The sequence below is a fragment of the Centruroides sculpturatus genome, unplaced genomic scaffold (assembly GCF_000671375.1).
Source record: "Centruroides sculpturatus isolate CEXI.00-Female unplaced genomic scaffold, Cexi_2.0 scaffold144, whole genome shotgun sequence".
NCBI lineage: Eukaryota > Metazoa > Arthropoda > Arachnida > Scorpiones > Buthidae > Centruroides > Centruroides sculpturatus.
This window is the reverse complement of record NW_019384315.1, coordinates 626,536-641,956: the sequence shown is the minus strand read 5'-3', so window position 1 is coordinate 641,956 and position 15,421 is coordinate 626,536. Positions and strand designations below refer to the sequence as shown.

The 15,421-nt window shown below is 31.4% G+C and overlaps 1 protein-coding gene across 1 annotated transcript in view; it reads left to right on the top strand.

Annotated features, from left to right (window-relative positions):
• Positions 1-15,421, top strand: part of LOC111623105 (triple functional domain protein-like) — a 304,942-nt gene that overhangs the window by 284,891 nt on the left and 4,630 nt on the right. Inside the window, exons 47-48 of the mRNA XM_023365589.1 lie at positions 10,771-10,905; positions 11,544-11,729. Of these exons, the coding sequence (XP_023221357.1) occupies positions 10,771-10,905; positions 11,544-11,729 (321 nt within the window). The remainder of the gene's footprint in view (positions 1-10,770; positions 10,906-11,543; positions 11,730-15,421) is intronic.

The following is a 15,421-nucleotide window of genomic DNA, read 5'->3' as shown; positions in this document are numbered from 1 at the left end:
ACGTTTATGTGAAACAAAATTCAAATTTCTATATCCATTTGAACAATTCGTGTAAATACAAAAATATAAATGATAAATAGAACTAAATAAAACTAATTAAATACATGGATTCAATTAAAGTAAATAACATAAAATGCACTAAAAAATATACATTCATACATTAAACATACTTATATGGACTGAGCACATGCTGTATAACCAATTATACTGGGTTATTTTCAATCATATATTTCTATGCTGTTGTTAAATTTGTGGCATCTTTATAGTTCAAACACTTGCCTGTAGCACCTGATATGTCTATTTCAAATTTTTCCATAGCTATTGCTAAAGACAGTGAGCGTACCTGTCTAATAATCCTATTTAAATTTTTAACTGTTGCAAAGAAAAAAAGAGAGGGAGAGAGAGATGATGGAAATCATTACTTTCATATACTATGAAAATAACCATAATAACCTATTATGAAAAGTACTTAATTTAAACAAATTATCATAGAAAGAATTATTATTAATAGACTATTAAATGGGCTTATCTTTTTATATTTGATTTATGATTTGGAATCATTTATTGTTTTATTACAATTTTATATTAAACTGATTAATTTTTTTATTTTTAAATTTTTTATTCTATACACTTGAAATAATTCTCAGATTACATTGAATAATAATAATAATGAGTAATTGTCAAGATACAATTGATTTCTATATTTTCATGATTATTCCATTTGTAAGTAAATCAGAAACTTTAATTAAAATATTCACAGCATTGTGATCTGCTCATAAAATTTCGAAATAAGTACAAATTTTATTTTTTAGATAATGATTTTTAATGTAAGCAAGAAAAAAATTTATCAAAATATATCTATTACCATCATCAATACATGTTATAGTACTCATTTTTTAATGTTTTCACACAATATGATCTGTTTTAATTTTGTCTCAAAAAATAATCAAACTTCTTTAAGATTTTTAAGAATTTAGTAATTAAAATATCTTTACAGTTTCTTTCTGGCTGAGTTGGAAAAATGTCTTGATGAGCCAGATCATTTAGGATTATTATTTCGTCGTTACGAACGTCGATTAAATATGTATGTAGTATATTGCCAAAATAAACCAAAGTCCGAATACATTGTTTCAGAATATGTTGAAACGTTCTTTGAGGTAAGTAAATTCATTTGTAAAAATACTTTTCTTACATTATAAAACTTTTACAATGCCCACCCTCACACTGCAGCAGTGTGAGGGTGGGCATTGTCATGAAGAAGCACAATATTGCGAGAAAGCATTCCATGCCTACGATTTTGGATTGTTGACTGTAGTTTTCTTAGGGTATCACAATATCCATCTGCATTGATCGTAGTGCCTTTTGGCAAGAAATCCACCAAGAAAATGGGTTCCCTTACAATCCCATAAAAACTGTCACCATTAGTTTTCATGCTGACAGAGTTTGTTTGAATTTTCGCACTTTTTTGGGTGATGAGGAATGATGCCACTCGAGCGATTGGTGCTTGGTCTCTGGGATGAAGTGAGACACCCGTGTCTTATCGCCAGTAACAATTTGATCAAGAAAGGCATTTCCATCTGTGTGATACCATGTTAAAAATGTCAGTGCTGCACCCATTCTCTGTGTTCTGTGCTGGTCACTCAGTTGCTGAGGAACCCATCATGCACAAATTTTGCTATAGCCAAGATGTTCAGAGACAATTTCACCAAGCAAAGAACAAGAAATGTGTAACTCATCCAAGGTTGAGTTTTGATCTGTCTTGCACGATTTTGTTCTTCACTTGATTTTTCAAATCATCTGTGATGAGTAACGGATGTCCGGGTCAAGTTTTGTCATGCACATTTGTTCATCCATTGTTAAACATTTCATACCACTTTCTCACATTTCTTTTGTTCTTTATTGTATCACCATACACTTCCTTTAGTTGACAGTAAATTTCTGCTGGTTTCAACTTCCGAGCATTCAAAAATTGAATAACACCCTTGACTTCACAGTCGGTGGGACTTTGTATCACACTGTTCATTGTTGATAATCACAGAATGCACAATAACAACTTGTTTCAACTAGCACTCACACAACACTGTGAAAAGACGTCGAGGAAACTATTCGATCTTGGATAGTAACCTGAGATCAAACTGCGCAGCCGGAATGCACAATAGGTTGTTACTTTCTGGATGACTCTCATATATTGTGCTATTTCTAATTATTACATTGGTTTTATTTTTCTTGTGGCTTGTGGAAACATTTATTTTGATAGATACTTATTTGATAATACCAACAGTTACAGAAATTATTTTGTTGTGTGTTGGTTCTATAGCATGGCATCAAAATGTTAAAAATTCTCTTAATTAGAAGTTATTTCATCCTCAGTTCATGGCATCCTTTTACAACTTAAATATTTGTGGTCTGGTTCTTTAAATTAAAACAATTTTGGTGATGAATTTCAAAGGGGGTTTTAAATTGGCTTTTTTATAAACTTTTTTTTTTAATTTTCAGTTTTAATTTTATAAGCATTTTGAAATTTTATGTAATAGTAATTTATTCTGAAATGTAGAAATTTATCTTTTTCAGGAGTTAAGACAGAAGTTTGGTCATAAGTTACAATTGCCTGATTTGCTCATTAAGCCAGTACAACGTATTATGAAATATCAATTGCTGCTCAAGGTAATATTTATATTAATATTTGCAATATATTTTTTAATTTTTAGTCATAAACATATTTTACATCTCATAGGAAATAAATGAAGGATCCAACTAATATGGTACAATTATATAGAAGGTGTAATTCTTCTCTATTTTAAATGAAAACATGCTTGTAATTTTTCTCCATGTGACAAAAATTTTCTAAATATCAATATTTCTATTTACAAGTCAACCATCACTAATCCAGCACTAATTTCAACTAGTATAATTTTAAATTTCTTGGGTCACTTCACCAACTATCTGCTACTGTTTGATGGGTCTGAGGGTTTTTCTAGATGTATGATGATTTTTTTTATGATAATGACAGAATATACAGTAATATGACAAAGGAGTTTTCATTAAAATTTTCTTAACCAACTTTTACTGATTTACTAAGTTATTTAAATGTAGGATAAGGTAGTTAGCTGTTGGGTTAAGGTTAAATAGATCACAGTGTGGTTAGGTCTTCTAACCCAGCGGTCCCCAACCTTTTTATCGCCGCGGACCAGTCAATGTTTGATAATTTTACCACAGCCCGCTGAGGGGGGACGTTGATTGTTTATATTTTAGATTGTTTTGGTTTAATAATTTTAATTTAATTGTATTTAAACATGCCTTCAAAATAAAATACAGTTACACCAAAAAATGAATATAAAGTGATTTAACATTTTAAGTCACTAGAACGCTAAATCAATGAGAACCCTGAGCTTGTTTTTTTGCAACAAGACAGTTCCATCTGGGGGTAATAGGAGACAATGACATCCGAAGTGTGTTGCTTATGTCCAGTTTATTCCGTTGTTTTGTTTTGGTTGCTGTAACTGCAGAAAACCGTGCTTCACACAGATAGGATGTCAGAAATGGCAATAGGGATTTAAGCGCTGTGGTAGCAATCTCAGGGTATTCTGCCATGACTTTAATCCAGAACACTGGTAGAGTTCTTGTCTTGAACATAGTTTTAAGGCCACTGTCATTTGCAGTCTCCAGCAGTTGATCTACTTGCACAGACATGTTAGATTCGCCTGGTTTGTTGACAAATGGGTCGTGGATCCATTCCTTACCAGTTTGTGGGTCTTTTGGGTTGGGAAGTAGCATTCAAACTTTTTTAAAAGCAAAGACAGGTGATTGTGGAATGAATGCTCATGAGAGAATGAATGCTCATGCTCAGTCTCGCCTAAAATCCCCGCTAATGTCTGAAACATGTCCAAAATGCCTCTGTTCACACACCGTTTCCACAACTCCAGTTTGGCTTTACATGCAGCTACTTTGTCAACTTGAAAACAGTTGTCATTTTCCCATGAAGGGACAGATTAAGTTCATTGAACAGGCTGAATATGTCACACAGGTAAGCCAGTTTTGCAACCCATACCTTGTCACTGAAATGTGCTTTCAACAGTGACTTCTTTTCTGAGAGAAATCTTTGCAATGGCTCTCGTAATTCAAATACTCTAGTTAGCAATTTTCCTCTGGCTAACCATCTTATTTCTGTGTATAAGAGAAGGCATCTGTGCCCTGTGTCCATCTCCTCAGAAAGCTGCTCAAACAGGCACGAGTTAAGAGCGTGTGATTTGATGTGGTTAACCTATTCGATATTGAATTTTCATCAATGTTAAGCCTTAAAAAAATTTTTTTTAAATAATAATCGTGTTTACTGTATCGTTAAAAATTATTTTTTTATGTTGCATAAACAAAATGAATATATTGAATAATATAGAAGCAAAAAAAATTATATTTTAAAAGTTTGTTTTAATATAAAAATGTGACGTATAGTGACATCTAGTATCATCTAGTACCAAAAACGTTCTGATGTAAACACGAAAATATTCGGGATCACCTACGCAGGTCAATGAGGTCAACACAAATATTTTCAGAAACAACATAGGACAAGTTAATAACTTTAATGACATTAATTAATACGCTGTTAAATTCCGGTGACATTTTTCAGCTTGCCAGCATTTCCCTGTGAATGATACAATGAGTAGATTCACTCTCAGCTGTAACAACCTCCTTAATCTGAGCAGTTAAACCAGACAGTCATTCGGTCATGGCAGCGACTCTTTCTGTGCAAATGCTGACACAAAAGAACCATTTTAGTTGTCCTGGTATATAACCATCCAGTGACTTGAACAGTTCTGCTCCTGTGGTGTTGGTTGGCAAAGATCATGCACATAACTCCTCATGCACATCCTCCTGATATAGATATCGCACATAAACAAGTAGTATTGCCTTGTTGTCGATATCTGTAGATTCATCAACCTGGAATGCATACCACGATGATGTATTAATCCTCTCCAATAATTGTGTCTCAATGTCTTTGGCTATTTCCTCAATGCACCTAGTCACAGTGCTAGCCGACAAAGGCACATGTGCTATCTTTTCCACAGTAGCCTCTCCTAGAAGTTCACGGCAAATGTCTTTAGTGGAGAGCAATATCAATTCTTCACTGATAGTGAATGGCTTTTTAGCCTTAGCAATATCGTTAACCACCAAATATGATGCTCTCAGTGCATTCTCTTTTATTAATGTGGTGGCCCTCAGAAATTTCTTCTGTGCTTTGTGTTTCTGATTTTTTCTTTCAAAATACTCCAGGGGCTTGTCTTTTAATCCAGGATGCATGGTGTTCAAGTAACAAAGCAGTTTTGAAGGTTTCATTGCCTCATTAGAGAGCTGGTCGCCACAAACTATGCAGAGCGGGATTGGTGTGTGGGAATCACCTGTCCCGATAAATCCATATTTCAAGTAGGACTTATGGTATTGTCTGTTAAAAGTTTTATGTTTCTTTGATGTTGAAGGCTCTTCTTCTGTCTCTTCACTGGGCATTTTATTTTTCCCAAGGAAACTTTCTAACGATGTGTGTTTCGTGCTCATTTTTGCTAATTTGTGAGTTAAATTTGAGCAAACATGATATACACGTACGAGGGGACCCAAAAGAAACCGAACTGAGAGTGCGCTGCCATTCGTAGACGTAGTAAAGAGTTCTCCCGTTACGTGGAGTTAGTAGAGACCTTCACGAAACAGTTGTCCAAATGGCGTCAGTTTGTAGGTTTACATTTGAGCATAGTGTTGTGTTTCTCTTACTGTTATTTTGTTCCGCCTGTGAAGTTCTGGGCTTACTTCAACATCTTGAAACGATGAAAACATTGAAAAAATTTGCCAAAAAATGTGTTAAGACGTCTGCGAGAGGCTGTGCGAAGGAAATGACCAGAACTTTGGTGATCAGGTGACTGGTTCCTTCATCACAACAACACCCCTGCGCACATGGCCTTACGAGTGACCCACTATTTGGCCTCTTGAGGATGGCCTGTTATTCCCCACCCTCCATATTCACCAGACCTAGCCCCGTGCAACTTTTTTCTGTTTCCAAGAATGAAGAAAAATCTAAAAGGGAATCATTTTGATGATGTGGAGGCAGTAAAAACAGCTTTGCTAAGGCACTGAATGATATCAAGGTTGAAGAGTTCCAGAGATGCTTCAAACAGTGGAGAAAAGACTTTACAAGTGCATCGCATCTAATGGAGCGTACTTAGAAGGTGACTGAAGAAATTTTGCAAAAAAGTTAATAAATAAAGTTTTTATACAAAAAATCCGGTTATTTTTGGGTTCCCCCTCATACATCAAGCACTGTTAAACATGAGAAAGTACTGGTGAACAGAGAGAAGAGCGATATACACCTCTCCACCAAAGCTACAACGTCGCTTGCAGCCGCTCAGCTCCAGACATCACCTAAAGCCTCCCCGATATCATGATATTTGCACATGTGTGGTTTTAGGTGACGTCTCTCAGCTCCCGGTTAACCTCTCGTTCATTGAAAGTCACACAAACCCAAGAGAAATACACCACAGTAATTTAATGTTTCTTGCATCTGTCCGCGAGGGAAAGGGACAAAATTAAGGCTTACTGTGAAGAAGTTGGCTTTTATTATACTATTTTAGATGTGGTTTTTTAATAATTGAATTTATTTTTGATTGCGTTTTAATAGGTTATGTCAAGAGAATGTACACTAAGAAGGGATTTTTTTGAAAAATTCCTTTCTGTGTGTAGTGTTACACATTTATAATAGATACATTTTGAGCCACAGCAACAGATGGCCAGATACAGCTAGTATGAATATATTTAAAGTAAATTTAATGTTGGATTTTAATCAGAGTTTAAAGATTTTTTAGAATCAGTATCTACAATTCTAGAGAATAAAAAACAAAATTTGCTTTACTATAAAATCTATGTATCTTGCCACCTAAGAAGATGAACTGATTTACAGCATGACATTGATCTTAATCTATATATATAAAATTGCTTGTCCTGACTGACTCATTCACTCACTGATTCATCATCGCCCAGAGCAAACAGCTGAACCTAAAGAGGCAAAATTTGGTACACAGTTAGGGTACATCATGAAAATGCTCACTAAGAAGGGATTTTTCGAAATTCCCTCGCGGGGGAGAGCATTAAGGCTTAACTGGAAAAACGGCTTCTACTGTACTATTTTAGATGCGATTTTTTGTTTTTATCTGTGTTTTAGTAGGGTATACCATGGGAATGCACACTAAGAAGGGATTTTTCGAAATTCTCCAGTAGGGGGAGAGGGAGAGCATTAAGGCTTAACCGGAAGAATGGCTTCTACTGTACTATTTTACATGCAATTTTTTGTTACGTTTAGTCTTCATTAAGTACTTAAGTGTATTAAATTAATAACATTTTAGACATTGTTATAAATATTTTTATATATTTCTATTTTTTAACTAATTGTTCGAACCTTTTTAAATTTGAATTTGTTATTGTGTATCAGTTCAATTATAGAACGATTGTAAACGTTCCAGAAAATTGATCAAATTGAAAATAGTTTGTTTGATTCTCAGCAATTCTCATCATTCTTGGCAGTAGGTGTTATATAACAGTTTCTATGGTTGTTGAAATACTGAATATAAATGGGGTTTGCTTGCAAAACCTCCGCGGGTGAAGTTGCGGGTAACAGCTAGTCAAATCGTATACATGTTCTTTAATTCCATTCAGTGCTGTTTGAATCAAATTCAAAAAGAAACTAAATCAGTGAAAAGATTGTCATTATTGTTATAATATTGATTATATATAATATGTATATTTTTTTAATTCCTTATTTCTGTAATAAGATACAAAAAATGTAAGTCTGAATTTATTGATGTAATTCTGTGTTTTGTCTATTCTTGCATTCAATTACAATATATTCTATATATGTAATATAGAATGTTAAAATCATTGTGCACAATGCACAATTGGTTTTGATTCAAAAGTGTTCTAATTCTATTTGTTATGGATGGAAATATTAAGGTGTGGATATTACCAACATTATCAATGCTGGTAAAATATTATTAATGAAATTCTCAAATTACCAGTTTTTGTTGTTGATTGATGTTTAGATGTAGTTTTTCCTTAGTGGAAGGTACTGAGGAGATCTTTATAGATAGTTTTCTGTTATACCTACTCTTTCAATATAAAAGTTAATAGATTAATATAATAACAATGACTACAGTATTTATATTGCAATTTATAAAAGAAACAAGAGCTTTTTTCTGCTAACATCATTTATCATTAAAATTATTTGTACATTAATATAGTAAAAACAAGGCAGTGTAAGAAATGTAAAATCAACACATAAGTATTCTCTGATGTATATATAATACTGTACCAGGCTTAAACTTGTGATTTGAACAAAAAGAATAAAATTTTTAACAATAATGCAATTTTAACAAAAAGTTAAATTTAAAAATTTTCAAATAAACCAGGGGTCGGCAACCTGCGGCTCGCGAGCCACATGCGGCTCTTTGGATGTGAAGCTGCGGCTCTTTAGTTCCATACGCAAATATTTATTTTATCAAAAAAAAAAAAACATTTAAAAATTGTTCTGAATCGATTGAGGATTAGGCACCGATTCTATCTCTCAGCCACTTGTACTCGCTTTTCACCGCACCCCTCCCCCGTGACACGCGTCGTCACTGTCGTCAGTCCGTCGGAAGCTCTCGAATGACGCCGTCGTCGGATGTTTCTATTATCTAATTTGTTGTGAAAAACACTACTTATATATGAATAAATAGATATTTTTTCTTATGAATAAATAGATTTTTTTTTTTTTATCAAAAAACTTTATTTATGCGAGTACTATTTATTGTTGGCAAGAAAAAATTTTGTGGCTCTTTAAAAACTTTGAAATTTTGTAAATTGTAATTTTGGCTCTTCCGACTCAAAAGGTTGCCGACCCCTGAAATAAACTGTTTGATTTTTATAAAAAAAATTGATTGCATAAAAAGAGGATTAATTTTATTTTGTCAACTGCATTATTTCAGAATTGTTTAAAAATACACTGCATAAAAAGAGGGATAGATGTATAATACATCAAAGAAGCTTGTATACAAACACAAAAACTACTACATACATACATACCTCAGACAGTCACAGAAAACAGCACACAAAATATACTATACCCGAGCCATAATCACATACATCACTGCTCCAAACACACAACATACAAAATACATATACTGAAAAAATTACTCAGAATTTACAAAGTAAAAACATCTGTGAAGAATGATAAGGTAGGGAAAAGATTGGATCCCTAAGGAAAATATGATTTGGGAACATAGTTTATGAAAATAAACATCTCTTGGCTTGTAGTAACAATGGATTTTTACTGTCACTTTAAACTTCTCCAAATATATGGCTTTTAAAATCATGTTAATCCAATTGGATCAGTAATTAAGTGGAAAATGGATTCTCTAACACTACATATTACTTATTCTTCCTTCTTTTGGCCAAAGGTACAGTACAGTGTCTCTGCCATCAGTGCAGTAGAGCATCTTTGTATGGGGCCCCATTTTGCATAAACTTGATGAACACAATCTTAATGCATAAATTGATTGTATTAGAACTCCCTGCTTACCTTCACCATATATATTACAAAACTAGGATCTCTCATTCTTATCAATCTCCTCTTCAGTCTGCACATCTTTGCTTGTATTATGGATATTGAATCTCTTGGGACAAGTTTCTTATTTGATCCAATATAAAAAACACTTATCAGTCCAATTTAGGACTTCTCATGTTCAACATACCAGTTTCCACATCCTATTACATATTTAATTGAATCTATTAAGAAGAATGTTGAATTATTACCATTTTTTAAAAATTTTCATGTAATGAGGGTATTTGTTTGTTTATAAGTAGCATTGTCTGGTGAAGTGTTGATCTTGTTTCTTTTCATTTTTAATTAACATGAAAAATCCTAGTTCATATAAATAAGCAGTGTGAAAGATAATAATATCAAGGTAGTCTTTTTTACTTAAAAATGGAAATTCTCCTTTAATCTTAACCCAAAATGACAACAAGTTTAATTACTCGAGATCATTCTTCAGTGTAAATAACTATTAAGATACAGCAATTCAGCCTCCTCTTCAGGATCAAATTTCAACTCCATTATTGATTTGGAATTTTAAAAATTTGTTTGTCCAAAAGCTTTTCTTTTCAGTTTCAAAATTTCTCCTCTGGAAAATAGTTATCAAAGCTTTGAGATAAGACTGTGAAAAAGATGTGACATTATCTTGAGTTTTAATTCTTTTAAATTATCTTCATTGACAATGTAGTTCTTAGCTGTGTATTGTAACAAAGTTGGAAAGATATCATAGGTGGGTTGATCACTTTTAAGTTTAAGTTACATAGCTTTAACATCTTTTGAAACCCTTCAATATACTCAAAATGTTGGAATATATTAGCACTATTTCTTTGAAAATTTTTTCAGTTTGTCATGACCCATTTTATTTATTTGCAACTCTAGTGATTTGCAAATAAATAAAATGAACTAAAGTTCAGGCTCCTCAATTTGAAAAACCCTGTTTTTTTGTGTAATGTTTGGTGTACCGATGATAACTCTTATTGAGTTAAAAATGTTTTAGTAATTAAAAAAGTACTTGATCTTCTCAATTTAGCAGTTTATTGGAATTATACAATTCTGTGTTTTATATTAAAGAAGAAATGTTTATTTACTCTTCTTTCATTTTTAATTTGTAGTTACTCTAAACATTTAAAAGTTAATAGAAATAATACTAATATTCTTAAATTTTACAGGATATACTGAAATATACAGAAAAGGCAGGTTTGAAGGATGAAGCACAAAATTTGAGAAAAGCCGTCCATATAATGCATATTGTACCTAAAGCTGCAAATGATATGATGAATGTTGGTAGATTACAAGGCTTTGATGTAAGTGTATATCTATTTCTATATATTATTTATATAAATTGAATTAATTAAATTTAATAAATTAAATATTTATATAAATCTTACAATACCTAAGTAAAACCTATAAACTGTTAATATAATTTATAAGATTAAAAAGTAAAGAATAATGTGTAGAATTATTAGCATATCCAGGTATTATAAGAGCATTGGGAAGGTTTTGTTTTGTTTATGAATAAATCTAAAACCGTATGCCTTTGTGTCCTTATCATACTATTTATTATATAAATGTCTACTAGGACTTATTGTACTGGTGTCCGGTTTCAGTGGATTGAGGAAACTTATTCAGAAGAAAACAATCTTTATTGTTCACCTTGTATATCAGAAATACAAGGTGAACAATAAAGATTTTTTNCACTCAGACACATGAACTTTTTACATCCAAATCTTTGAATATTTTCATTTAAGATAATTTTACAAATAAATCTGAAATTTAGAGTTTATGATGTAATGGTTATGATGAATGATTAACACAGAGAGATTACATATACTTTATGTGAATTGATATGAATTAAATAAATTAGATATTATTGATCAAAATAACTTGTATATAAATTAAAATTTAAAATTTTTTTAAAACATCTTTATCATTTCTATTATAGGGAAAGATTACAGCTCAGGGTAAACTTCTATTACAAGGTATACTTCAAGTCAGTGATGCCAGCACAGGTGGTAAAATGAAAGAACGTCAAGTTTTCCTATTTGAGCAAATCATTATTTTTAGTGAAGCTGTTGGCCAAAAAACCCAATTTTCTAATCCTGTCTATATTTATAAAAATCATCTTCAGGTAATTATTTATTTTAATGTGTGTTGTTCATAATTAGCAAAGAATTTAGTATTATATGGATTTATACTGTATTTAATGAACATTTCATGATGAAATTGATGTTTTACTAAATAAAATTTGTCAGCTTTATTAAATTAAGATAGAAGCTCATTTTTATTTAAAAACTAATCAAGAAAAAAATTAAAAATTTTAGAAATGAAATATTATATATATATTCTTATTAACACTGTTATGAAAAAAACACAGTGGAACCTCACTTAATGAGCATAATTCATTCCAGAATCTTACTCATAATGTGAAACACTTGTTAAGCAAAACAATTTTTTCCATATAAATTAATGTAAAATAGGATAATGTATTCCATGCCAAAAAAAATACTCAAATATTTTATGTATAATGTTTATTCAAAGAAAATTATACAATATACATTGTTAAGGAGCATGAATCATCTTAATCTTTTCTTCTAGTGCAGAATGAACCAACCTGGAATGCAAATTTGATTTGCAGAAAATAAAAAAAAATCATGCATAATGTCTGATAAACACACCAAACGATATGCCAAATTCTTGGGCTATGTAAAAGCTATATATAATAAAGGTTATGCTGCCATCTTGTATTAAATTTAATGACCAATTCCAAATTAAATTTTAGAAATGTCTAAATTAAAAATTAATTATTTATAATTATTAGGTTTAATACGAGATAGCGGCATAACTGCCTATCTCTAGTCAAATTAATGAATTTCTAATATTTAATTATAGCCTTTACATAGCCCAAGAATTTGGAATATCATTTGATGTGTTTATTATATAACAGGCTATGGTTGTTGATGTTTATATGTAATGTGTGTGAACACAAGTTTGGAAAAATGTGTGGATTACAAGCGACAGTAAGATGCTAGCGGAATGAGTGCTAAACACAGACTGTGCTAAACACAGACTGATGGAGCATACGCACAATCAGAACTTTCCCTCTTCTTATTACTCATTGAGTGAGTCATTTTTTTACAATTTGTTTTGCTCATTAAGCAAGGTTCCACTATACTTTTATGAGAAAATTCTTTGAAAGATGTTAAGAGACTAAAAGAGAACTTGTATTTGATGACTGATATAAAATATAAACTATTTAAGTTCTTATTATATTTTACAATGTGTGAAATTGCATTTGATGATGATTAAAAATTGAAAAATTCATGATAGTTTATCATTTACAAAGTATTTTACCATAACTAAAGCCAATGAGAAAATTCTGGAATAAAAGTGGTTGTAAAAACATATTATTTAAAAAGTTAATTTTTTTCTGTTTATAGATTGCACCAATAATTTTTTTTTACAAAAGATTGTTATAAAAAAAACTAATCAATTATATTACATAAATTCAGTATACAGAAAGACATATCAATTATAGTAAGTTTGTTTTATTATGCTAATAATTTTAAAAGAAGTCATAATGTTAAAATAAAGTTTTTTTAATATTCAAATAATCAATTTTCTGTATGAATTACTCTTTTGTATTTTTTTTCATCCAGCTTTTTAAAATTTTAATAAATTACAGAAGTTTGTTAATCTGGAACATAAAGGACGAAAATATCACCAGATATTTTACCAGACATTTTTGTTCTTTATGAAATTTGATTAGTTATATGATCTTAATGTTACAAACTTTGCTGTACATTTTGTACCAATGCATGATTATGCTGTGTTAAGATTGAAAAACTTGCAAAAACATTAATGAACATGATGTTGCACAAAATCAACATACCATATTTACTCTCATAAGATGAGGTTTTTATTCATTTTTCACTGCTTCAAAACCTAGATTGTCCTGTATGTGTGAACAAAGGATTCTTTGCATTTCTGCAATAATTTTTATGAACTGTGTATAGTTTATGCTGCTATTATTAGCAGGGTGCTATTGAGTTTAAAATGAATGTCACTTGGTCTGAAAATAGCTTTGAGGAAAGGAATGACCGGTCGCTATTTATGATTTGTTAAATACCAGTCTACAGTCTGTTTATGGTAAGGCTAAATTTTATCAGACTAATAGAAGATAGAAAGGCATCTACTATAAACAAACTAAGACACATCCTCCTCTGTTCATTGGTTTAAACCTACATCTATCAATTAGAAATCTCTCATTCATTTGCATAAAATGGTTCCTTGTTATACTAAATTGCCAAATGATCGCCTAGATATCGGGCTATTATGTGGCTAATCAAATGATTAGAAGTAATTTGTCATTAGAGGTAGGCGTTAGGTGCCATCTCTTAAGTAAATTAATAATTAAAATTAAATAAATAAATTATTAAATTAATTTTAGAACCTTCTGGAATAAAAGAACTGGCCCAGGACGGGGCTTGAACCCGCAACCTCCGCTTGCTGTGCGGTGCGCTTGCCAGTTACGCCACCCGGACCCCGAGCGAGTCTTCGCTTCCAGAATTATATTAGATTAGATATAACCTTACTTGGTTAAATACATCACTGACTGGGGACGACATAATGCCTACCTCTAATGACAAATTACTTTATTCTAATCATTTAATTAGCCATATAATAGCCATATATAGGCGATCGTTTGGCAATTTAGTATATATACTATTCGGGCTTTGAATGTGGTTCCTTGTTATTTATAAAATCACCACATAGCAAAATTTTGGTTTTGCTACTTGGGTATCAGTTGCATGAAAAAGCATTCCTCTAGCTGATAGCAAAGTCATTCAGAAAATACTGCATTTCAAATTTACTCAATGGATCAGAGGATGATGCTTTGTGGAGTGAGAGTGAAAACGATGAGAGTTGTAACAAAGAGGGCAAGTTTGAGTAAAAAGGTGATAGCATCAAGAAAACATGGTTGTTTGCCTTAATACATGCATTTGATAATATTTTGTGATTAAACGAAATAAAATTAGAATTGTATTAATAAATCTAATATTCTTTATTTTGAACTTTAAAGTCACACCTATATGTGAGATTGTCTTATACACAAGTAAATATGGTAAACTAGTACTAACAAAGCAATATTGCTCAGCACAATGAAATGTAGAGTATGTATAGTTTACCAAATTAAGTTGTTATTTCTAATTTCTTTGAATTTATACACACACTAAATGAAAGATAACTTTATTTCCTTCCAGCTTCAATTAAATGTTTTGGTAACTAGAAAGAGTGTGGGAAATATCTAAATTTTATCGGAATAATTTAGATGAGTTTGTACACTTTTAGATTTATATTGCTGTTTTTTCATTTGCTAAAGATTAATTTGACAATAGAAATTGCTTTTATTTTGTTTTTGTATTTTTTGTTTCAACATTATACTAATAGAAGATAGAAAGAGATGTATGTTTCATATATTGTTGCTACTAGAAGTGTGGTGGTGATAAATTTTTGTATGGTAATTGCAGTTTGTGTGTACTGAATACAAAAATTTGGTGTGTGAAGTTATTTTATCTCTTCCTTATTTGAGATGAAATGCTTGATACAATTAGGGGAAATACGTACAAAATGACATATACGTACAAAATGACATAGGCAACATAATTCGAATTTGGCGGTGTCTCAAGCTCGCAACTGAACATGACACCATGTTATCTGAGCAGCTCTTACTAACCTGTCAAAATGTGAACGCACTCCTCTCATTCGCCCAGGTGTTATGGCCGACAACAAGAAGTGATATGTTATGAGTTTTTTTCCTTG